We start from the raw sequence: 27,766 nt of genomic DNA on the forward strand, positions 1-27,766 counted from the left end.
ACAAAATCTATATAAAATAATTTGAATTGTGATTTTAAAATATTTAGAACTTCATAATAAATTTGTTATTTGTTTAAGATAATTTTTCTGAATTTAATAATTAGATTTATTGTTTAAAAAAAATCAAATTATTAATGTATGTTTAAGAAAAGAAATTAGTTTTAAATAGAGACCACAAAAATAAAATTAAAATGTTAATTTTTGAAATACATATATGATTGAATTTCGAATAATTTGTTGTAACAATCCGTATACAATATTTAAATATTCAATAAACCTGTTAATAAAGAAATAAACTTGATTTTGTTTTTGTTAATAAAAAAAAAATTATTTTAAAAATTTTGGTTTTTCATTAAAATTAAAAAGAATAATTTTGCAAAAATGCATAATTTGAACAAAAATACAAATAATTTTTAAATAATGCAAAATAATTGAATAAAGAAAATCTTAAAATTATATTAAATTTATTTTCTATATAAATTAACAATAAGAAAAATTATTAATATAAGTATTGAAATTTAAATAAAATGAAATGTTAGGTGAGCTTTAATATTTTTAATTAAAATTCTCTTTAAATAAAAATAATTTTCGTATTACAAATTTTAAATGTACGTCTACGTACACAAAATTTAATCTGATTTAATATGAATTTTAAAAATAGTTCGCCTAAGTATATGCAATTTTATTATATACTTTTAATACTAGGTAATGCCAGAAATTAAAATTACAATAATAAAACATTTTAAAAAAAATTATTTAAATAAATAAAAACAAAATTTATTTGATTGAAATTGATCGCTTATAAATATAATAAATCAGTTCTGAATTATTATTACATACATATACTTTAATTATTAAAGTATTTAATCAAATAAATTATATTTTATTAAAAAAAAAAAAAAATACAATATAATTTTGGTCACCCTATATAATAGAATTTTTAATTAAAATTTAAAATTATTCTTGTTAATTCTAAAAACTTAAAATTATTTTAAAATACATAGCATTTTGAAGCGGGAATGTTTTTCATTAATTTTTTGGTATAATTAAGGATATTTTAACGAAAATATTATTTTATTATCAAAATTAAAAACAAAAAAAAAAAATATTTTCAAATTTTAAAATTTTTTTATTTTTTTGGAATCGTTAAAATTATTGTATTTCGTTTTTTTTTTTTTTTCTTTGTTTTAAATTCATTAATATTAACTTGGTGGAATAGAAAAGGCACGTAGACCACTACGATGATCTGGTTTAGTACCAAACCAACTCATTTTCCAATTTAATGTGTCATGTAAGAGTTTTTCTTCATCTGTAGTCAAATGTAATAATGTTGCAACAGCTCTAATTAAATGACGTGCTTCAACCTTGTACATAATAAAAAAAGAAAATTGTTATTTAATATTTTTTTTTTTCCAAAAAAATATTAAATGATTAAAAAAAAAAATTATGTGAAAATTTTATGTAATAGAGTAAAACCAGTTTGCGATATAAGATTTTCTAAAATTAATAAATTTTAAATATATTTTTCAATAATCACACAATTTTTTAGTTAATCATATTAATAAAATTGATTTATAGTTAAAAATTAAAAAAATTACCTCACGACTAGTTAAAAATTTTACAATCACATGTTTTAAATATTTAAAATTAACTTCATCCATTATAATTGGTCCACCTGTAACACCACCACTAGAATTACTACCAACTGATTGAGGTCTGCTATTATTATTAAAATTGCATGTAATATTAGAATTTGTTGTTGAATTACTTAAACCATTACTGGTTTTAGAAAATTCAATATTATTACAATTCTTTTCACTATTTATTAAATTAATTGTTGTATTTGTTGATGATAAAGTATTATTTTCAGAATAATATGAAGAATTCGTTTTACATTGTAATTCACTTTGAATAGTTTTCTTTAAATCGGTTAAACGTTGATTTAATATTTTTATTGACTATAAAGAGAAAAATTCAAAATTTTATAACTTTTTAAATAATAATTAATTTTATTATATTAATAATTACCTTATTTTTCTCATTTAATTCATTTGTTAAACTATCAACTTGTGCTATACGATCACTTTGGTTATTAATCACAGTATTTAACTCAATCGATTTTTGTTTAATATCATTTAATTCATTTGTTGTATGATTTAAATTTTGTTGTAAATCTTCAACTTTTTCATGTAATTCATTACATTCATCACGTTCAATTCGTAAATCTTTACGTAAAATTTCTTCACTTTGTGATAATTCAGCAATTCTTAATATTGCTGCATTTTTTTCTTGTCTTTCTGTATCCAAATTTAATGTTAAATTTGTTATTTGTTCTTGCAATAATGTTATTTGTTTTCGGAGCGCGAGTGTAACTTGTTCAGAATTATCAACATAATCATTTAATCTTTCATCAGCTGCTGATAAACGTATTTTTAAATCTTGAATTTCTTCTGCCGCTTGTTCCTAACAATTAAATCAATTTAAAATAGGATTATATAGAATAAAATGAAATTTTCAATTAAAAAATTAAAAATAAAAAGTTTAATTTTAATGGAAAAACTTGTAAATTTGTTATAAAAATAACAGGTTATGTGAAAAATGGTTAAGATAAAAAAATAAATTTTTTAAGATATTATAGATAAGTGTTTTGATGGTCATGCGTATTATAATTGAAATTATCATAGATTTCCCTTTGTTTTTTGACACAAATGTATTCAAACATAAAGCGGAAGCTATTTGAACTATGGGTCTGACAGCCTGTATTGATTTTCATTTAATTTGGAACGATTTAACTTTACAAAATTTTATTAATATATTTAATTTGCACTTAAAAATTAAAATTAAAGGAAAATGTTATAAAATTATATTATTAAATTATTTGAATTCATTAGAATATTGGCAAAAACCAGAAACTTAAAGAAAGTAATGTAACATAAACTACAATTGACTCAATATCCAATGTAATTCAAAATTTTTGGTTGACTTACAGAAAAGACACAGTAAGATAAAATTGCAACGTAATTTAGCTGAACGCGATGTTGAATTTTCTTTAATTTTTAAAAATGCATAACATAAATCATAGTCCAATCTAGTTAGAAATCTGTTAATCTTGTAATATTCTCAATTCTCTTCAGTTCGAATCAATTCAATTATACTAAATCTTTTATATTTTTATAGTTGTATAAAACTCACGCTACAAATTTAACGTTATACAAAAAATTTTATAATGACATAAAACAATTTTTGAAATTTTTGCATATTGCAAATTTTTAATTAATTTTTGTTATTTCACATTTTCGAAAGAAAGAAAAAATAAACTTACCACTACAAAATATTTTAAGATACATATATCTGATTATATTTAAGATACATGAGTATGTGCATACATACTTTCTAGGGTATAAAATATTATCTTTGTAAATTTTTATTCATCCACCTTACAGAAATAAGAATTAGTCATATAAATATTGTTGAATTGTTAATTAATATATTTTAAATAATCCTTTAATTTTATTAAAATATTATTCACATAAATAAATATATTAGAATTCTAGTTCTGTAGATTTATAAACCTATTAAATACTGAATATTTTATAAAATGTACCAAAAATTTTATTGAGAATTGAAAAATTTGATATACGCTGGAACTCATGCGACAATTTTAAATTTGGAATGACAACAGAGAATTTAATTTGAATCTAATTCGATTATAGTTTAAAAATATTTTGTTTTTAATCTTAAGAAACTTAGGTTCGAAAACAAAAACCAAAGTGATTAAATTTTAAATAAAAAAAAAACAAATTTGCAACTTGATCGTATATAAGTTACTTTAGCTTTCTGCAAAATTAAATAAATTATAGAACCAAATAAATATTAATACAAAAATTAAAAAATTGTTATGGAACTTTTTAAATGAAAAAAATATTCTAATTAAGTATATATTAGAAAGAGTATTGTATGTCAGCAATTTTTAAACCGCAAACCAAAATGAATCATGTAGAACAACTTTTTCTTACTTTCGATTTAAATAGATTCAATTAAAATAACCGAAAGCTATAATTAAAACAGAATTTTGTAGTATTTATAGTATTTGAAAAAAACATTCATAAATTATAGCTAGGAACAAATAATAGAGCTTTTAAAATATTTTCTTCTAATTAAGAATAAAGAACCGAACTTTAAATCCCACTATAAAAGAATTCCAAAAAAAAACAAAAACAAATAATTAAAACAAATTTTATGAGATTAGTAAATTAAAAAACAAAAACTATTTTATTAAACTTAAAAGAAAAAAAAAATTCTTATTACATTAATGTTATTATTAAAATTTTTAAGTACAGAAATAAAGACTTTGGAAAAATATTAAAAATAAAATTTTAAATAAATTCAACTTAGAAAAATAAAAAATATATTTTTAAATATTTATTATTAAATTTATGCAAATATATTTTGATATTAATCAAAAGGCAAGCTAATGCATATTAAAATTTAAATTAAAATTCTATTTGGTTTTTTCTATCTTTGGTGAAAAATAATAATTTTTTAAAATTATTATGATTTGTGATTTTTTTTTCTTTTAGGATCCATTTGAATTACTTACAAGTTTATTTTTAACACATAGAATTTCTTCCTCACTTTCTTCACGACATTCTCTCAAAGCTAAATTCAATTCATCAATTTCCTCTTCAAGTAGTTTTATCTATAATTTAGTTTTGATAATGGAACAAAAGAATAATATTATTTAAAAAATTTAAATAAAATTTTACATTTTATCAATATTCAAGCTAAAAATTATTTTTATTTCTTTGTTTTGGAAAAAAAATACCAAAATTTAAAGATATTGAAAGACCAAACTGAATATATAGATTTGAGTTCGAAAAAAATTTCCAAGAATAACACATATTAAATACAAATATTAAATAAATTTGAATGTAAATATTTTAATTTTTCGAAAAAAGTAGGTTTTTTAAAATTAAGTAGTTTATTATAAAAAAAAAAATAATAAGAAAATATTCAAAACTCCATTTCCTTAAAAGTATATGCCACAAAATGATTGTGATAAAGAACAAAATCTTTACGAAATTGTTAAATTTTTAATATTTACATACAAAAGTTTGTTGACAAAAGTTTTAATCACTCAAATTATGATAATTTAAAAAAAAAAATTAATTAACAGATTAAAATTTTAAATTCAAGTCTTATCGTAAAGAGGTAAGTGGTTTCATTATTCAAGTTATTAAAAATAAGCAACATTTCACTTATAGAAATATATATATAATATACTTTCATTTCATTTGAAAGAGCATTTCAATGTAAGTTAATCCGTTCATTTAGAAAAATTATTTAGCTATAGTTTTTAATTTTAATTTTTCATTCTCATATTAAAATTCACCTTATTATCTCTATGTTCTATTTGTTCCCTTGAATTAATTAAATCAAATTCTAATGATTTAATTTTTTCTGAATAATCATCACGCATTTTCAAAGCTTTTCGTTTTTCAGTTGTTTCTTCAGCAACTTGCCTTGATAATCGACTAACTTGAGTTTCTAATGCTAAATTTTGTCCACTCCATGAACTTTTTATATCAGATAATTGTAAATGAGCTTCTTCGAGACGTTGCTCCAATAATTTACGTTCATGTATTAGAGCTTGAAATTTTTCATCAGTACTCATTGTTGATATTGATTCAAGACGAGATTGATCAATAATTTGTAAACGCATTTTTAAATGACGATTTTCTTCATCAACAGCAGCTAATGTTGTCGTTAAATTATTTTTATCTAATTGTGATGCATGTCTTAAACGTTCTAATTCATCCTACAAAAAAATTTGAATTAGATTAAATTAAAAATATTGTGGTTTTGTTTCAAATAAATAAATCAATAATGGTATAAATAAATTAAAATATACAAAAAATATATGTAAATGTAAGCATGTTATTTAGAAAATGCAATGTATGTCAAAGTATGACGAGCATTAAAACTACAAAATGAAAATGAAGTAATGAAATAAAAACGTAACAAAATAGTAGTTGAAGCTACTAGCAAAATTCTTAAATATTTTTATAAGAGAATAAGTGTTTAAAATAAGTACTACATATACAAAATATAAATGAAACTTGTATTGTGAAATGTTGCTTATAGTTGTGGTAGAGAAACAAAAATATGTACAAAATCCAGGCAATATCTTAAAACTAATATTAGCAGTAACACTTAAAAATTAAGTTATTATGTTAAATGATTAATTTCAAAAAGTTATACTTAAATCAAAATCATACTTACAAATTTATTAAGAAAATACATACATAAACACTAAAAAGCTTTTAACAATTGCATAATTAAAAAACAAAATTCATATTAAACTCAAACTTATAACAAAAATTTTTCAAAGTTGAAATTTAAATTGGTTTTTCACTTTTGTCAAAATTAGATTTCAATAGAATCAATAATATAGAACTATATTAAAACACTATTGACCAACAATCATTTTTACTCTAGATTTCACAAATTGCATTAGATTTGTGGCATAATGAAATGACAAATTGACACAGCTTATATTATTATGTAACGAAAAAAGTATTTAAGTATGAACAAGATAATAACGGTCATCAATGTCATTAATGTGTGATATTTGAAATGTTTATAGTAGATCTTCAACCTAAATAGTAGAAATACAGATGCATGCACATTACCCATTATAATAGGATAGAGAAAAAGCGTACTCGTATGCCGTAAATCGTAATACTCAATTGTTTTTTTATATTCTCAAAATATTACTTAAGAGTTACGATCAATCACTCTCTTTTATTGAATTTTATACGAATGCTGCTGAATAATACAATAGTTGCTACACATTTAAAAAAAAAAAAAGAAATTAACTAACTTCCGTACACTTATTTCAAAAATTTTTAAATAGAAGCAAAGCTAAACCATTTTTCAAAATGGCAACACTTTAAAATAAAACTGTTACTGTAAAATTTATTTAATAAAATCATTTAAATATAATATTGGTTGGTAAACTTAAAATGGCTGAAATAGAAAGAAAACGTTTATGTGAAATTACTCCACAAGATAAAAACGTGTTGATTGTTTGTTTAATTATAGCAAAAACTCAACCAAATATTTTTATTTCAAAACGTACAGAAGAATTTTGTGGAGTGATGACATTAACTGTACGTGATAGCAAGGAACATTTTACAAATATAAAAATTTGGTTATGTAAAGAGAAAATTGATGAAATAAATCAAAGATATCATTTATATGATGTAATTGACATTATATGCCCGAAAATTATATACGAATCAAATAAAATATCAAGGGAGAAATTACAATTTGAACCAACTGTATCATTACCATTTTCATTAGTTATTACTGAAGAATTTGGATTTATTGAACGTCATTTATCAACAAGAAGTTCAAAATTTAAAAAAATTCAAGAATTACGTAACGAACAATTAAAAACAATTGACTCCATTTTACTTTTAGCTGATATTCATTCAAGTGGTATAAAATGTTCAGGACAATTTGTTGATTTACTAGTTTGTGTTAGGATAATAAAACCTTTACGAAATATTAAATCAAAATCAGGATCAAACTTACAATGTTTAGAATTGGTTGTTATCGATAAAAGTTTTCTAAAAGGAGTTTTATTTACAATTTGGAATCACGAATGGATAACACGTGTTATAGACCATTGGGAACCACTAAAAACAGTATTGCATTTAATTGATATTAGAGTTGGATATTCAACATTTTATAAACAAGCGGTATTAGGAGTAAGTTCTCGTAGTCTAATAATTGAGAATCCAAATAGTAAAGAAGCAAATGAATTAAGAAATTTCATTACAAAAGCTGAATTACCAATTTTAGATAATTTTCATTTTAGTAATTTTGATTTGCCAAGTGGTAAGTAAATTATATTTGAAATGCTTTTTACTACATAAGTAAAAGTGTTTCTTTTTTGTATTCTACAATTTTATAATAATAAAAATATTTGCGGTTTTTATGAAAATGTGATATTTTTAATTCTTAATTTGAATTTTAGCTGATTCAATTAAAACTGTAATGACAGTACAGCAAATTTATGACCGTATTAATGGTCATTTAAAAGACGATACATCTGAAGAATTTACTGCTGTTCTATATGCAATGATAACTAAATTTGATTTGGATGGATATTCAAGTATAATTGGAAAAAAGTGGTATGTATTCAATTTTCAAAAAGGTTCTCATCAAGACAATTATATGTATTCATTATACGTATAACATTTGGTTTTAGTAAAATCTGCAAAAAACGATTAAAACAATATGAAGAAATATGTTTTAATGAGAGATGTCAATTACAATTTTCATTTAATGATTCAAATAATAAATTCGATCAGTTCTTTGATATTAATACGCATTTAACGGATCACACAGGCACTTTAACAGAATCTAGATTAAGTAATAATATTGCAGAGGATATTTTAAATATAAATGTAGAAAATTTTCTAAAATTAGAAAAGGATTTAATCACAAAGATGAAATGGAAATTTTTGATGAGCCGATTTGAAGCAAAATTATTAATAAAAAAGAAATCTTTAACTAGATACAATAATTATATAATTTTAATTAATTTGAAAAGCATAACATTAGATGATACTGCAAAAAATATTTTGATGTATTAAAATATTAATATTATGAATTAAGGTATAGATACTTGAAGAAACCAATATCTAGCCCTTAATCAATTTAATACATTTAATAACAAGATATTGTGAAAAAAGCAAAATTTACTTGCAACAAAATTGCAATACTTGTAAAATAAAAAAAGCTTTAATTTAAATGTAAAAAAATATAGCGTGAATTTCCAACTTAAAAGATAGTGCAGTGCATAAAGCTTATTTTTTCTTAAATATTATCATTCTAAAATCTGTAAGCATTTATAGTATAATTTAAAAAAAAATTCCCGTGAAAAAGAATTTTTTCTTATATACTTTTGTATAATAAGGAAGTAATTTATTGTACTTACCTTTAGATCTTCAAGCATTGGTTCTAAAATTTTTAAACGTTCTAATTCAGCAGTTAAATTTTCAATTTGCTGTTGATTTTGTTTAACAGTTGCTAAATGATCAACAGCTTGCTGTTCACGAAATGATAATAATCCTTTAAGTTTTTCAATTTCAGCATATTGACAATTTTGTATTTTTTCTTGTTCCTCAGAAACTAAATCTTTTTGATTTTGTGCAACTTTAACTGATTCAAGAAGAATTTGATTAGCTCTTTCGATATTATTTTTCTCCTCTTGCACAATTTCAAAACGCTTATTCAATTCATAATATTTAGCAGAAAGCTCATTGTATTGGCTACGTAATGAATTCAATTCGGTATCTTTCTGTGATTTAAGTATAAAAAGTACATATGAAAAATGTTTACATTGTATTTATATATATTATATATATATACAAATATTTATGAAAATATAAAATACAAAGAAATTTTTTGTTTTGATTATTTAATTTTGGAAATAAATTAAGTTACAGTTACAGATAAGTACATATTAACTTGTATGAAGAATATTGTATTATTTATTTACTTTATGTATAATAAACAATCTTATACGATAAGAGTTATTGAAAGCAAAAATTTTATTCTGATAATTTTAGATTTGTAAGTACATATGTACATAATTTATATATACATACGGATATATTTATTATGATTAAAAAAAAAGTACTAATAAGGTCTTATGTGGATTTCTTCTTCCCAAGTTAAGAAATTAATTTTTTTTTTGTAGAGAAATTATATTTCTTTATAGAATTTAACACGTATGAATTGAAAATTTTTAAGAATTTCTTACAGTTAAATAGTTCTAAGGTGCTTAATAGCTAGTATAAGACTCATTATTACTTCTAAGTTCAATAGATACAAAGAAATACACTTACATCACGCTAATATATAAAATGCACGTACATACCATGCTTTTTCAATGCGACAACATATTTTCTAAGTAGTTAAGTAATTTCTAAACTATATAGTTACCTATATAACTATTATTTAAATTAAATTAATTTTCAAAATGTGCAATTAAATTAGAGCTTGTTAACACTTTGTTATTTCTTCTGCACCATGATCTTATGAAAAATAAGTAAGAGAAAAGCAAACAAAAGTAGATATACCTACCTACCTATCTCTATGATGAAAATAGAAGATCTTTACATATAGAGATGAAAGCAGGAATATTTGTGAATAAGTAGGTGGTATCTACCTAACTTAACTTATACTTTTGTTATTTTTAATTGAAGAGTAACCCCATAGACTCATAGATTAATGCTTTATTTTAAACTATTCAAAAATTTTTTGGAATTTCAATATTAAAATTTGAGTTTTAAAGTACCTATAAGTAATTTTAAAAGTAGAAGCCTACGTATCTATGTAAATCTATCCAATAATGGAAATTTACAACTTTGAATTTGATTTGTTCTCTATTTATTAAATAATATCACTAAGTACAGTAGCTATGATACGGAAGGGAACTACATACCTACATACCTACTAATATTATTTTTTCACTGATATAGGAAGTAGGCAAAATAGACACGTAGTATAATTGGCTACTTATGTAAAAATCATTTAAATAAATCGTTTTATATAATAAATCTGATAATACGTATATAAGTACTAAAATGTTTTTTAATAATTTATTTTTTATCGTCTAAATTTTACCTGTTCGAAATTTTCTTCAACAGTTGATGCAATACTCGTTGTAGATGAGAGTCTACCGGCCCGACGATTTTGTATTATTGATGAACGTGTCGTTGGTGGTATAGATTGTATATCGTTACCGGTTTCTTCTTTAATTTTATTTTTTAAAGAGGCAAACATTTTTCTTTCAGTTCTATATATTCTTAATTTACTAAGGACTTTTTTTTAAATAAGAAATTTTAATTGTCAATGACTCATTAAAATTTTTTTTCCTGTGCCAGTTTACTCGCTAATACTTTTATTTAAAATGTGGGTAGTATTAAACGATTTTATAAAGCATAAATGTTGGTTTTATTTTTTGACAACGTTACACTATTTACATACTTATTTTTATAATTATAATTATAATACATACACAACTGGCAATGAAGCAATTAAAAAACGTTCACTAAATTGGTTTTTTTTTTCTTTATTCACTGAATATTTGCATTTTTTTTTGTATTTTCTACTCGCCGGGGAATTTAATTTCATTTACTACGCTGATAAGAATTTTTAACATATTAAATTACGAATTTCTATTACGTTCTTATATTAAAAGTTTTACTTTATTTATTTCTTTTGCTGGCCAGGTGTTATGCTTAAGTAGAACAATTTTTTTTTTTTTATTATTTTATCACTATATTGGATATATTTTTATATTCTATGTAATACAAAAACTGACTTGAAACTTAATAAAATTATTGCACATGAAATACATGTTTCATAAGTATTTTAATAATCAATTAAAATAATGCATTTTCAGCCACTTAATTAGTGGTTTTTAATGCTTTATGAAATCATCCACAAAGAAAAATAACAAATATTTCTACTCCAACAGTATATATGCAATGAATAAAATGAACTAATTGGATTTTTGACATTTTCTAGTTAAATGTTTGACATTAATTGTTACCCAGTAAACCAATATGCAATTGTTGTGTTTATGATATGGAATTTTGAAAAACCTATTAAAAATTTCAAGCACAAAACCAAATAAAGAAACATGAAATTTTTTTCGAAATAACTTTATATTGCCTTTGTCAAACTACTAATATGAAAAGAAACACTATATTCCTCATTTACTAGTTAAGAAATTTGAATACAAAATAATGCCATGTTATATACCATATTATAGTAAGAACATATTATCTGCTTTAAGAACAGATATTAAACTAACCACTCATAGACAACAAATAAATTACTCAAAATTTGATTAGATTTTGAGTTATTAAAAAAAATTTTTTGATGAAATTTTAAAGTAGATAAGATATCACAACGGATATAAAGCTTACGGAAATCGAGTCATTCATTCACAAATTTATTTTCACTATGTTTAAAAGGATATATGAAACTTTGTATAATTTTTAAAGATCTTCAAAAATCTGACTTCATTTAAATTGTAATAAAATAAAAAAACGAATTCTAATTTGGTATTCAATTTATTAAGTAATCAATGCTTTAATAGAAAACAATCAATAAACAGAAATTGAATTTACCAACACTGGAATTTTATCTGTCAAATAGTTGTCTAAATTTACGAAATATTTTCAAAGTTTTTTAAAACAAAATAAATTTAAAAATTGATTACATACAATTTTTTTAAATAATGTTTTACATAATATTAAATCATAATTTTCCTGAAAACCCAATTATTGTTCAATAATTGCTGTAAAATTTTTCAATGCGTAAGTATACTCTTAGGAATTCGAAACATATAAAAATAGAAATGTATCTGGTGTAGTAATTTTTAATGATTTTCAGAAAAATAACTATATCAAATAAAAATAGTGTGTGATAATATGGAAATTTTTTTTAAAATTATCAAACATTGTTAATATATAAATTTGGAAATATGCCACTATGATCCCTTGGGTACGTAAGTGGGTCAACTCACGTAAACAACGAAATGATAATAATAATACCTCATCTTTGCCAAGTGCTCCATCTCCAAGTGTAGCTGGATCGTCCTCAAATAATTATAGCCACCAACAAGAACAAACGCATCAACAACAACAATCACAAAAGTTAACAGCAAGTTCATCATCTCCGAATCATATTAGTCGTAGAGAAGAACGTCAAAAATACTCAAAATTGTAAGTCAAGTTGGTATAAAATTTTAAAAATGAAGAAACTATTAAAAATTTTTCAAAAAAAGTTTGTAATTGAGTTTTAAAAGTGTAGGTTCATATACATACATACTTAATTTTGTTTATTAACTTTTACAGAAAAAATCCGTCTAATATTAATCAAAGGCGATCAAAAGATTTAGACCTTAAAGAAAAAATTCGTATACGCGTATTGATACAAAATGGTCGTTCAATTTTTATTGATGCATTCACAAGTAAAAAATTATTAGAACTAAAAAATGAAATCTTAATTGAATTGTCATCAGATTCTTGTGCTTTACCGTTATATGCTACAGACATAAAACAACTTACTAGCAGATATCGCCTTACAAGACCAGATTCTGCGGGAATTCATCAGACAGATATGCAGGAAGATAAGACTTTAGCACAATTAGGAATACAAAATAACGAAACTTTAGTATTATCTGTAAAACGCACAAATATTCAAAGATCTGTTGACCAATATCAAGCTCCAAGAGTTGAAGAAATTGAACAAGCAACACGAAATATACCCCATCCAACAAGGGAATTTCGTAGGGTGGATATTAATGAATTAGTTGCGCAATCAGACGTAAGTATCACCAAAATATATGTATTTAAATTCAGAGCATTAATTATTTCAGATACAGTTTGATGTTCGCAAGGTATTAATTAGTTTGGCACAAGAATCTGCTTACATAATTGGTGCGGGTCCTTATGCTCCAAGATTAATTTCAATGTTGAAACAAAAATTGATCAATAAAAGAAGACACCAGTCGGATACACTACAGTGCCTTGTTGATATGGGGTTTTCAAAAGAAAAAGCTATTTATGCATTAAAACTGCACAAGTAAGTTGAAATAATGTTTATTCCATCATAACTAAATGAAAATTGTACTTTATTGTATAATGCTATATGTTTGATTTGAGATTCAATAATATTTTCTTCATCCGTTTTTGTTAAGTGGAATATATAATCACCTAATAATTTTACTTTACTACTGCAATAATTCGGAATTGTATATGCTGCATTTATTTTGTATTTAATACAAATATTTTGTATTGATTCGAAAATCTTATTGTAATAAGTTTCCATCTTGATAAATCTGGTTTCTTGTTGGAATTCTGTACGTGCATTCCAATAAAAGGAGCCTAAAGAATCTAAACACAATAAGCGTAAATTATTATTATTGAAAGCATAGGTTGATGTATCAATTAGTGAAAATTCAAGGTCATCTGACGAAAAACAATTGTAAATTTTTAAGCGATTTAAGGAAATTTCCATAATATTTGCAATATTTAAATTTATAACTTCCTTATCATTCTGCAAAATTAGCTTTTTTAATATATTTGAAAAATATTCCAATGAAAATTTTTGATCGCAATTGAGAAAAATAACTTCACATTCTTTCCCTCCATAATTCTGCGGAAGTATACATCTGCCCATTATTTCCAGCAAAAATAAAGTCTTTCCTGAATTTGGAGCGCCTGTTATTTCAATTAATTTTTCTTTTTTTGGGTGATGATGAGCAATAAAAACGTCGTTCCAAACATTTTCAATATTTGAGCGATTTTCGGCTCTACATCTTAATAGAGCTTGTTCAAAAGTTTCTATACGATACAAATTTTGGACATTACTCATTTTTTCAAAAGTGAGTTTTTAAAATGAAGAAAATAATATACAAATTTACTATGAAAATACACTGTTTACTACACATTTATTACAGTAGCTTAAAAAACAACAAAAAAATAAATTCGCAATCTGAATTTTGTTTATGTTTACAATGGTGTTCAAGATCAACTGACATTTCGATTCGAGTGTCGAATTGATCTTCGAGATTTTTTCGAGAAAATGTTTGGAAACAGTGCTGCCGTTGCATATTAGGCTGTAAAAGTGTAGAGTAGTTAATGTACTCAAATATATAAGTGCATTATTGAAAAGGAAAATTCGAGTTCATTTTGATTTAAAAATTTTTAATTTTTTCTTAATTTCGTTGTTTCTATTTATCATAGAAATATTTGAATATACACCTTTATATATTTATTTTATATAATATAACTTTTTATTGTTGTATCAATTTTTTAATGATATTTTAAATATATTTTTAAACAATTTTTTTAATTTAAAGTGGGGTATACTCATCTGCTTTAGAATGGTTGATTCAACATCAGAGCGAACAGGAATTAACATCGATAGAAGATAGTATTACACATCTTTCGGCATCATCTAATACACAAATAATACCATCGAAACTTTCTCAAACTAATAGTATTGTAGATAATATTGAAGCTTTACTCGAAATTGTTAGGATATATAGTTATCGTGATGTACCACCACAACCGCATGTTGTTTCATCGCTAATTGAAATGGGATTTTCTGAAGCAGATGTTCGAGAAGCATTACGTAAAACGCATAATAATCAGGCTGCTGCATGTGAATGGCTATGTGGTAATCGAAATGCTAGTTTATTAGAATTACGTGAAGGTTTATCACATGAATCACCCATTTTAAAAGCAATGATGCAATCACCTCAAGTTCAGATTAGTTTAAGTAATCCAAAGATATTTATAGCTTATTTATCAATGCTAGAAAATCAAAATGCATTATCAATGTGGTTAGGTGATAGTGACACATCAACAATTATATCACATATCTTAAGAAAATATCACGAAGAAAAACACATTTTAGGTATTAATCAATTTAATTTACCTGATGTTCGATAATATTTGCTTGTAGTGCAAACATTTTATGCAAAAGTATATTTGTAATTTTTTTTTTTTTTGTTATTTTTTAAAATTATATTCAAAATATATTATATTTCATATAATATCATGCAAACAAAAAAAATAAATATTATTTAAATGTAAATAAAATATTAATATTTTGCCCTAAATAAAATTTTTTGTAGCAAAAATTTTTTAAAATTTTCTTAATTATAAACGTTGTATAAACGTTTTTGATTAAACATCTACAATTTAAAAACGTTTAAAGGTAGATTTCAAAAATATTAATGAAAATCACAATTAAAACTTATTTTTCTAATTTTTTATTTTAGTTACAATTTATAATTAAACTTAATTTGATCTACAACATTATTGTCACTTTAAAATATTTGAATAAATTAATTATTTTTTTCAAATTTAATTCATTAATTAAACCTATATTTGATAACTTTGTACTATTCATATTTTACAAAAAAAATAGAGATCTTATTATAGAAACAAAAATATTTTCAGTGTTTCAAAAATTAATCTCTTTTTAAATAGACTAACTTTTTCTTTCGTCAACATTAATTTTTGATGTAAAATCATGAAATTTAAATACAAAATTTTTAGAACAAATTAAATTAAAATTAAAGAAATTATATTTTATAGCAATAATTGCACATGCTAAAAAATGAATGGCATTAAAATGTAGCACTATTAGTTAACATTATTTTATCATATTTCAAATTAAATTGAAATTATTCGCAACCATTTTTTTGTAAATAAATTTTTTAATTATATTTAAATTTTATAAAATTTATGTGATAAAAAGAGATAGAAATGCATAATTAAATTTTTTTAAAACTTAATTTATCTGTTAATTTCTCCCATAATTTCTTTTTAAATTTACACATCTAATTGAGAAATCTTTTTAAAATTTAACATACAAATTTGAAAAAGAAAAATGAAAAAAAAAAAAACATTAAATAAATTATTAAGTGATATCTTAAAATTTGATACGAGTAGGCAGTTTGTTAAATAATAAATAAATTCAGAAACTAAATTAATAAAAATAAATTAAAAACAAATATATAATTCTAAAACAGTTATTAAATTTAAGCAATTAAAAAAAAAATTTAAGCTCAAATTTGATATTTACTCATGTTTAATGAATTAAGAATCTTGTTTATGATTTTATCAAATTAATTATACACCAGTGTTTTATATATGATTACACAATTTAGTGTAACATAGTATTAATATTATTATTTTGCAGTATTTTATTTAAATTTTGGTTTTTGCATATTAAAAACTTTACAAATTTTGCATATAGAAATTTTAGCCTTAGAAATTTCCAAGAAAAACAAATAAAAATTTTAAATGAGTTTAAATTAAATTATGAAATTTAATTTTAAATTAAATATGAAGATAAACAATAATTATTAATGGCCTTAGATAATTCCAGACCTATATATATATATATATATATTAATCATTATCATTATATTGCGTAATATCATTATTATTAATATTATCCTTATTATTACTATAACTTGTTAAAATAGTAAAAGTATAAAGAAGAAAAATAATTATCGAGCGAAATTTATAATGTAAAAAAAAAAAAGAAAAACACATTTATTTCATGACTCTAAAAAAATAGCTCATTTCAAAAGTATTTTAAATTAAATATACACAATAGAAATAATATCGAAATATATTTACATATAAATAAATATGTGCATTGAAATGTATAGAATTAATTAAAAATTAAATTAAAATATACTTTATGCAAATTATTGATATCTTAAAGCATTCTAATTCATAACAAATTTTAAGAACAAATCTTTTTTTTTTTTTTAAAAAATAAGATCACATTATATATAAGATTCAAGTATTGTAAATAGATTTTTATTATATATTAAAATTGTAATTATCGTATGTGTATACCCTCTTTAAAACAAACAAAAAAAAAAAAAATAATAAAAATAATATTTTATATTTTTTAGCAAGACTAAAGAAATATTTATAAAACTATTTTAAGTAAATAATAAAAAGACAAAAGAAAAATATACAACAAAAATTATGGAATAAAATATTTAATAAAAATACACAATCGCAAATTCATTAAGATTTTAATTTTAATTAAAAGTAAATCGTTAAATATTATTTTAATTTTGATAATTTTATACTCTTATCAATCTTTATAGATTATTCTATTTTATTTGTATATGCAAAACCTTTAATTTAATTTAAACAAAAATATGAAATTTTAAATATTTTTATAATTATTGATAATTTTTTATAATATATTTTTTAATATTGATTATTATTATATAAATACTATTACTAATTACTTTTAGTTACATTACAAAAAATAATGTTTGTTATTCAAAAATTTTTTTTTAATATATGGAAGTAAATTTTTTTTAAAACTATTTTTGTATTTAAAATATAAATTTCTAATATGAGTATTCTAAATCTATTATTTTTATAATTTATGTAAATTTCTGTTTAATTTTTGTTAAAAAAAAAAGCCTTAGTTTGATATTTTAAAATAATTATAGATTTAAGAATTTTTAATTAATTTAAATTTCTTAATTCATTACTTGAGTAATTTATTGATTATGCTATTATAAAATTGCAATTAAAACCATAAAAGATGTACATGAAAGTAGATTTTCTATAATTCAGATTTAAAGTTCTAATTTAAATTTTTAAAAATCTTTTTCTGCATCATTACAGATCTACATGTGATTTTGCTCTATCATTTTTCTATGTCAGATTTTTTTTTGAAACTTAAAATATTTTTTGCAGTTTTTAAAAAAAATCCTACGATTTTCGAACGTTCTTTTTCAATTTTGATCTATCGAATATATTTACTTTATATTAAGGTCTAAATTAGAATTGAATTTTTTGAAATTGAATCCTTATTTTATATTTGTTCGTATTATTGAATTTTATTCTTTAAATAATGCTAATTAAAATTTAATCATTAATTTGAAGTTCCTTAACAGTATCCAATTTATTCATAATTCTTTATTTTTATTTTTATTTAAATTAAAAAAATATTCTTTAAAATTTACTATGTACATAATACAAAATTAATTGGCCCTAAAATTGCATTGCAAAAAATACAAAAAGACAAACAAAAATAATAAAAAAAAAAATCAATTAAATATAAAATTGAAAAATATAAATATGAATAATATTTTTAATTCCAAAACAATATGAAAAATATTTTAATAAATTGATAAATATTTAAAAAAAGAATTAAAAAAAAAAAAAAAACATTTTTAATCATTCTAATGCACAAAAATAATAGTAAAATTGATTAATTAATTAAATAAAACAAAAAAAAAAAAATATGCAAATATTTGAACCTATAAAATAAATATTTTTATTAAATAAATATTAAGAGAAATCACAATTAAAATAGAATTTGGCATATTTTGTGTGGGAATTGTTTAAAAATGTAAAATAAAAATCATGTATAGTAGACATTTTTAATTACTTTTAGTATTTAATTTTAATTAATTAAATTTTTAACATAACTTTAATATGTGTATATAAAATATACATAAACTTCTTTTAATTTATAGAATAATACAGAATAATATTTAATTTTTATTTTATTCAATATAAGATCAATAGAAATTTAATTATTTATTAAAAATGAATGGAAATAAAATAATTATGTAAATAGTTTTAATTTTTCATGTAGGACAATCGATACTCAAATAAAAATACAAAAAACAATAAAAAACAAAAACTTGGAAAAAAAAAAAATGAAATAATAATGAATATTTTTCTAGTACAATTTATAATTTTATGTATGAATGTAATTTAATTTTTTTTTTTTTTTTAAGTACATAAATTTATATCTCTAATCATAAATTATTTTATAATTTATAAAACAAAATCAGTATATTATAATTATATTAAAATATGATAGTCAAGTATACAGTTGATAAATACATATAAAATATTAAAATTCAAACATAATTTAGATAATAAAATATTAATTGATTAAGTAAAGATACCAAAGATGAGGCAAAAAGAAATTAATAAATAAAAAAAAATATATAAAAATTACCTAATTAAATTTGTTGTTGTTTTTATTTTTATATTAAAAACCCTTTTCTATATCAAATAGATATATATATATATATATATATATATATATATATATATAATTGTTATATATATATTGAAACCGGAACAAGGCTTTTATCCAGGATGATATGATTTCAATGAAATGAATTAATGTAAAAATTTTTCTTCTTTCAAAGAATATATTGATGACTTCTAATTAAGAGCATATTTTTTAAAATAAGATTTTGTATAACAATTTCAGAATCATTTATATGATCTGATCTATTTGGCGAAGAAACCTCTATGATGATCTATACTAAAAATGAAGAATAAACAAATTTCATTAATATGAAATAATTACCTATAATCATTTTTAGGTGTATCATTTGAATTGTTAAGACATTATTTAAAAATATGTGTTGAAGTTTTTATTATTGAATTTCGAAATTATAAAATTTTTTAAAAATATACCATGATTATCTTAAACAATACCTTTAATTGAGAGAATATGAATGAATATTAAAAATTTCTGAACTGTTATTGCTAGAAATTATTGTATCGCATAACATGTTGCAATTTTAAATAAAATAAAATTCTAAATTAATAACATTAAATATAATAATTGAGTTTCATTGTCAGCATTTTTTATTATTTTATAATTTGCAGAAATTCTAATTTCTAGAATAATATTCTATTAAGTTGCAGAAATAAATTAATCATAATTATAATGGCTTAAGATGTATAACATTTCTAAGAAATAATTTAGTTTTCTTTTGGATCGTAATTTTGAATTTCCAGCATAAATGAAATATATCTACCCTGCTTTAATATTTTACATGTACATTCATGAATCGTTTCTTTACTATTCTAGAAAGGATTCAAATTATTTTTTCAATTCCATGAAAATAAAGTACAGTTTTCATAATTCTAAGTAACCTGATATTAAAAGAATTTTCCAAAAAAAATATTAAATATAAAGACAATAATTTTAAAATATTTTGTCTTTTAATGAGCACATTTATTTCTCGTTAACATTCCGTCATCTGTTTGGGTTTTTTTTTTTTTTTTGCGTTATATTGCTTTTCAATTTAAGTAATAAAAATACTAATACTAATATTATGTACCCATTAGCGTAGTACATATTTAAGCAAAATCTAAATTTAATTGTACAAAATCTTAAATTTTGAAATTTTTCAAAATATTTTTGCAATAAAAAATATAACAGAAGCGTTTGTGCGGTATTTACATAAATAGTAACATGCCCTAATATTGAATTACCTGCAACACTTTAAAAATTTTGATGAAATTGTAAAGGAGGCACAGGTAAAATTATTTCAATATAATTTTAATGTTATAATGGCTATGAAATGCAGGTTTTTTTCAAACTAAAATAATTTTTATGGTTCACAGAACGTTTGGTATAAAGATGTTCTTAAAAATACCTGTAAATATTGGCGAAATGAAAATATTAAATTAGGATATTAAGAAATAATGGTGGGGGAAAATGTATAAAATCCTTAATAATTTGCAATTATATTATTAGTTATGATTATAAAGTCTAAAGATTGTATATATTGTTCTTTGTTATTTTTAAAGTAGTTTAAAAGTTTTTAAATAATATTAAATTTTCAAAGATAAAGTGTCCATATTGATGTTAACGAAATTATTTTGTAAAATAAAATTATACGACAAACCTTGTTCAGTTGATTGTTAACCATTATCATCACTGGGTGAAGTTTGTCTTATAATAAAAATATTCACATTAATTAAAAATTAACAACTTTGGAAATTAAAATTAAATTAAAAAAAAAAATGAATAATATTTTGTAAAATTATCCGGCACAATTTGAACAGATTGATGTAAAATAATTATAAAAAAAAAAAAAATCATCACTGGGCAAAGTGTGTCTCATAATTTTTTTACAAATTTTCAACACATTTTTGTTTTTAGTGATTTTAGTGAAAACAAATTTAATCTTGTTTTTTTTTAATTGCTTGTAAATTAAAATTAATCTTATTTAGTCTAATCAGTGACTGAACACTCGTCGTATTTGTATACGTTTAATTTAACAGTTAGTTTAAAGTATAAGTTTAGTTTAACAGTTAGTGAAAATATACTGTTATAATAAATTATATTATCATTTAACCCAATTAATTTCTTTGGTAGTCTAGCCTTAAGTGATATATTTTCTCATAAAGCTAGACAACCATTGAAGTTCGTTGTGGTCAAAGCAACAATATTTATTCTTGGAGAATTATGTGAAATAAATACAAGGCAATTGAATGTCCATTGCAGTAAAAGGAACGATCGTTGTGATATGATAGAAAATATTTTAATCACATATCACAGTGATTTTCCTTTATACTTCGCTGGACTAAATCAACATTTAAAAACCTAAAATAAAAAGTTTATTAAAATTTAATTAAACTTCGAAAAAATATTCGAAGAAGTGGAGGGAACCGTCACTGGAGATGTGTATTTTTTAATTACAAATCATATCACAGTGGCTGTTCTTTTTATTTCTAGATACTTTCAACTTATATTCAGATATCCGTTCAGTTTATAAATATGAATTTAATTTGTTGTATATTAAAATATTCCTTTATCCATACAGTAAGTAAAGAAATTTTTCAAAATAGCTTATAAATTTAATATTATTTCTATTTCAGTACAGGAGCACGTTACCAAATTGAATTACATTTAAAATACATGCAAACATGGTCCAAAAAAACCCGAATGTAAAATGAGTACCGCGGAGATAATCGTTGTTTTTTTAATTTTTTGTAGTTCACATTATTTCCGCAACATACAAATTTTCATTGTTTTTCTTAAATTTATCCTAGAAACAAACCATTTAAAATTTAACTTCTTGAAAAAATATGCTTATTTTGAGTTATTTTTTGTATTAAGCGAAAAAAAAAGCTTCAATTGAACTCCAAATTTTTGACTGAAAACTTTTGTATATTCAAGTTCATGGGCATAAATTTCAAAAACTAATGAACCGGAGTTCATACTTACAGTAATTTATAATGTAAATATTGCATTTTCTTTGTTTACAAATTGTATATGAGAAAATACATACACACACAAAATCATTAAAAATTAAATAACATAAACAGTTAACAAATTGACATGTGAAATAATTTCTAGGATTTTAAATTATTTATTTTTTTTAAATAACTTTTAATGTGTAATAACAATTATTTAATATTGAATAATAATAGTAAATAAATATGCTGTCAAAAATAACTGTAATAAAAATGATAATGTATAAAATGTAAACTACCTTGAAAATTATAACAGAACAATATAATAAAAAAAAATTTTGATTAAATAAAAAAAATGTTGTAAAAAGCTTTAATTAGCATAAAAATTTTGCAAGCGTCCGGCCGTTCAGGATTGAAATGGAATTAGTATGGAATTGAAATGCAAGTATGGAAAGCCGAATTTTTCAAATTACCAAGAGTTTCTTAAGAATTTAAAAATATGTACAAACAAACAAACAAACAAATAAATATTTTATAGCTAAATAGATTTATTAAGTACTAAAGTACGATAGTCCTAATTTCTTAGATTTTCAGAACTCTGGTTAAGTTACAAAATGTAATCGGGAATCAATTTGTACATGCTAAACCAACAGTTTTGAATGAGTATTTTAATACTGTTTTCTTTTGAGAGATGACATTTTAATCAGTGATTATCAATTTACAATATGATAATAAAATCTAAATTTAATTTCTGTGCATAAAAAATTATAAAATATTTTGCATACTTAATTTACTACACTATATATATTTAATAATATATACATGCAAAATATATGTGTTATGTATTCATATAAGATTTATGAAATATAACATTATACAATTTTATATTATCAATTTGATTTATCTTTAAAGTCTGTATATTTTATCAATCTATAATCTGACAATAACAGTATTAATAATTATGCGTAGTTAAAAATATTTGAGTAGTTACCCATTTAATATAACAAAATATATTTAATTTGACATTTCCGGACTCGTTCGACTAAGATTCTAATTAAAATAATTTGTTTTTTTTTAGCAAAATGACGATATCGTTATGGTCTAATTAAACGAACATTCGGCAAACTTTTGTGGGCAAATATGTAGTATGCGAGTATAAGTATGGGCAACCCCAGTTTCTTACATTATCAACTTACAAGAAGAAATGACATTTTAAATTGTCATTACTGATTGCCATTTGACATTTTTGTGGCATATAATAAATTTGTATGGAATTTTATATATGTACATATGTATGTCTATTATCTATGATTAAATTCTTATTTTTTTTTTTGAAAAATTTCAATAGTCGCGATTGAATACATTTTGTTCTTGCAAGCAGAATATTGGACCGCAGTTTGAAGTTGAATAGGCCGCATGTTGCCAATGGGCCATAAACTTTGCTAGCGGCTGATCTAAACGAAATTTAAAACTTAAATTTTTTTTTGCGTATTACTTCTATGATATGCTCTTCGTAGATGAGGAAATATCGAGAACGCTTTGAAAAGATTTACATTAATCCGATCTGTGCTTTATTGATTATGCATAATTTTGGTTTTGGCTTTGTTATATTGTTGTTATTTGTATATGTGTACTGTGTAGCGATTGTTTGGTTTATTATGAAATATTACAGTCAATTTATACAGTATAATTTCGTGTAATTACTTTAAATGATTTGTTTGCCGTTGTTTTGATTTTCGAAGTAAATATTTTTAGTATAGAATAAATTGCAACAATGGTATGCAAAAATATTTAAATATGTATGTGAAAAAAAAATTTTGTTAAGAAACCTAAAGAATTTAATTCATCAAATGTAAAACAAAATTATTCAAGAATGTTCATGTTTAATTTATAAAAGCATATTTGTAATTAATTAACCAATATATATGCGTACATACATATATGTGCTTACAGGTAAAACATACTGTATACTTGAAATATAATTTTTATTTCTAAAATATTAGCTAAGTTTTTAATTATAAAATAAATAATTTTATATTATAAAAAGTAGTTACATATATTTAATAAATTAATTTATTAATTTAAATAATTTAGATTAAAAATATTTTATTAAATAACACCATCACCGCCGCGCCCCCGCTGTCGCCATTGTCATAGTAAAATCACAGTCACTTTCACATTTAAATATTTAAAAATATTAAGATAGACAGGAATAGTTTAAAGGATTTTTTTTTTTAATTTGCAATATTATATAAGAAAATCTTGTTTTATTCTTGTTATATTGCATTTCATATTAAGCTGATAAAATATTTAGAACCGCAGTAAATATTTTTATATACAGCAAATGCAGACAAATACGTCTAATCTATTAAATTGAATTATTTTTTATCAAATTTATGTAAAAAATAATTAATGTTTATTGAAATGAAATGACATTTTATTGGACTAAAGTAATTAATATTTAAATAGTTAATACTCCTGTTATATATATTAATATTAATAAGAAATCAAACTTGTCAAACACAATTTGATTACATTGATTGTATATACTTATATACCAATATATTTAATACCCATGTACATAATAAATTTAATTTGCATAATAAATTTAAATGTGATTTCTTATAAAATGTATTAGAAATTTAAAGAGTTTTAATTCGTGGCAGTACTAATTTATAATCATTGATTTCCAAAATGCAATGATTCAGTATCAAAACCTGCATTATATACTGCATATTACTGGCAAAAGAATGTTTGCGTTCCATTGATAACTTTTCATGCTCCTAACTACTACTATGTTGACTTCAGTAAATAAAACCAATTATGTAAAACAGTTATTATAAAAGAGTGGAGTTACGAAAATTTTTTTACCCACAGATGGCCTTAAGTTTTAAAACTTAATTATTTCATTCAAATAAATGCTCCAAAACTAATCGAATACAAATATTTTTCACTCATTTTCTACAAAAAACAAAATGAGTATTTTAAATAAGTATTTGAACCGTTATGAAAAAGCTTTTTATTAATTTTATTTAAATAATATTATGGTATTATAATTTTGCATTAAAAAAAATCAAACAAAATTAAATTAACAACATTTCTGAAATTGTGTAAATTTTTAAATTTACTTGTAAAAAAAAATAATTTGCAAAAAAAAAAATTCTGTTGGCAGCGGTGGGATTCGAACCCACGCCTCCGAGGAGACTGGTGCCTTAAACCAGCGCCTTAGACCGCTCGGCCACGCTACCCATAAAAATTATTTTCTTAAAATAAATTTTCCAAAATATATGCTTGAATTTAAACTAAATTTAATTTTTTTTTTGTGATATTATTAAATAATATAGATTAAGTAAATATTTATTTTACGTAAAGTAAATAAATAAATATATAATATACACATAGCTTGTATGATAAAAAATTATACTATCGGGTATAGGTAAATTTACAGGTGCTAATTATATAAAACAGCTGATATTTTATGCGATAATATTTTTTTAATGGATTTGACATTCATTAATGAATTAGATGTGCAAAGTAGATAATTAATAATTAATTATAAGAAATAATAATAATTTTCGTTCTGATTTCATTTTATAAATTTAACGAAATAAATTTAACGGTAATATAATAACGGTTTAATAGTTCTTGCTAGGGTAATAACAATATGACAATGTTTTGTGAATTTTAATTGTGTTTATTATAATTATGAATGATATAAATGGTTTTTTACTGCTGTAATGATGTGGTAGATTGCACTGATAAGTGTAATATTGTGAATGGTAAAATACGTTTTGCTTTTGGAAAAACCTTCAGATATTGATGATTATTTTTAAATTATTGCAGTATAATTTTATACTGCAATAATTTAAAAATAATCATCATATTACAGCAGTATAAATCAAATAATTATATTTGAATTTTAACAAAAGAGTTTTAAATAGCACTTTGGATTTGCTAAAAATTTAAAGCTAACATTTATTTATGTAAGTATACTTTTAAAATTTAACCAGAGGATGACATGAATGAGAATCTAATAAGATTGTAGGATTTATTTTCGAAATTGCAATTATTAGAAGTTGATATGACTTTTTAAAATTGTCATAAATCACAAAATTTTCTTGAGTTTTATGGCATTCTAACAAATTATATTTTACATTATAAAATTTTATTTCAAAAAGTACCAAGAAAACCTAATCTAGTATATAAGAATTAATTTCCTTTTCACTTTCAGAATTTTCTCGTATTTTGCTTTACACTTATTATCGAGGATTATTTTAAAAATTCTTTTCTATATCGAATCGTTGCAGAAAATAGTAAATAAAGTAAGTAGCTCTCTGTAGTCATACCGTAAAGATATGCAGTTTAAAACTAAAATTTAAAAATCGTGAAGTTCTTCAATAGCCAGCACACAATTTGAATGTATATACCAAAATAGATGAGGAAAGGGAATAAACAAGGTATGAAGATTAAAAAAAATTCATAAATAAACAAATTAAATTCGTGCAATTCACAAAGTTTTCTTTGCTACATATAAGAGAAATACATAAGAAAAGAAGGCAAAAAAAAAAAATTGGTTCAAAGAGATTTTTAAGATTAAAAAAGTAAAGTATAACAAAAAAAAATTTCAACACCAATGATGCAATGCAATAAAAATGATGCTGTAAATAATATTGTATGTATATACATTTATAATATTGTAATGGTAATGAGATTCAACTTAGTATATAACACCACCATAATGCTATAGAAGATTTAGAAAACGAAGTATAGAGAAAGAAAAGTGTTATATGTAAATTCAATAGACTGGTCATATCGTATAAAATAAAAATACAATATGGTTATAGAACAGGGATTTATTTTGTAAAATTTAAAATTATAACATTAGAGTGACCATTATTATCTTATAAGAATTATGAAAAAAATGACAGTTGTATGCCTTTTGCTGCCAGCTACAATTTTTTTTTTAAAAATAAAAGTAAACAATGGTGGATGACGACATTTAAGAATTATTAGGGTAAAATTTTCGTTATTGTATTCATTTAATTTATTGGGATAATGGAAGAGTTAAACTTCATAAATAATAGATTAAACTTTGTACTCTAAAATCTAAATAATGGATAACTAATGTGCTCAAAAGATAATTTAAAATTTTA

The 27,766-nt window shown here is 21.8% G+C and overlaps 2 protein-coding genes and 1 non-coding gene across 4 annotated transcripts; 1 reads left to right on the plus strand and 2 right to left on the minus strand.

Moving 5' to 3' along the window:
• Positions 1-987: 987 nt before the first annotated feature.
• On the minus strand, positions 988-11,543 carry LOC129614177 (golgin subfamily A member 1). Its single transcript, XM_055528598.1, has 7 exons — positions 10,705-11,543; positions 9,011-9,373; positions 5,393-5,818; positions 4,601-4,699; positions 2,029-2,463; positions 1,599-1,958; positions 988-1,364 (listed from the first exon to the last, which is right to left on the minus strand). Exons 1-7 carry the CDS (start codon positions 10,861-10,863, stop codon positions 1,203-1,205), a joined length of 2,004 nt encoding a protein of 667 aa, XP_055384573.1. The 5' UTR covers positions 10,864-11,543; the 3' UTR covers positions 988-1,202.
• A 727-nt stretch (positions 11,544-12,270) lies between these two features.
• LOC129614203 (ubiquitin-associated domain-containing protein 1) lies at positions 12,271-15,711 on the plus strand. Of its 2 annotated transcripts, none has more exons than XM_055528647.1 (5): positions 12,271-12,407; positions 12,484-12,815; positions 12,948-13,419; positions 13,472-13,677; positions 14,957-15,711. In XM_055528647.1, the coding sequence occupies exons 2-5, from the start codon at positions 12,583-12,585 to the stop codon at positions 15,549-15,551; spliced, it is 1,506 nt and encodes a 501-aa protein (XP_055384622.1). In that variant the 5' UTR covers positions 12,271-12,407; positions 12,484-12,582; the 3' UTR covers positions 15,552-15,711. The 2 variants fall into 2 exon arrangements, with proteins under 2 accessions (XP_055384622.1, XP_055384623.1); XM_055528648.1 differs by having other exon boundaries at positions 13,478-13,677.
• A 10,068-nt stretch (positions 15,712-25,779) lies between these two features.
• On the minus strand, positions 25,780-25,861 carry Trnal-aag (transfer RNA leucine (anticodon AAG)). The gene has a single exon. It is a non-coding gene; the product is annotated as a tRNA-Leu (tRNA).
• Positions 25,862-27,766: the final 1,905 nt, after the last annotated feature.

Source organism: Condylostylus longicornis, unplaced genomic scaffold (assembly GCF_029603195.1).
Source record: "Condylostylus longicornis isolate FDR11 unplaced genomic scaffold, ASM2960319v2 ptg000106l, whole genome shotgun sequence".
In the NCBI taxonomy this organism is placed as follows: domain Eukaryota; kingdom Metazoa; phylum Arthropoda; class Insecta; order Diptera; family Dolichopodidae; genus Condylostylus; species Condylostylus longicornis.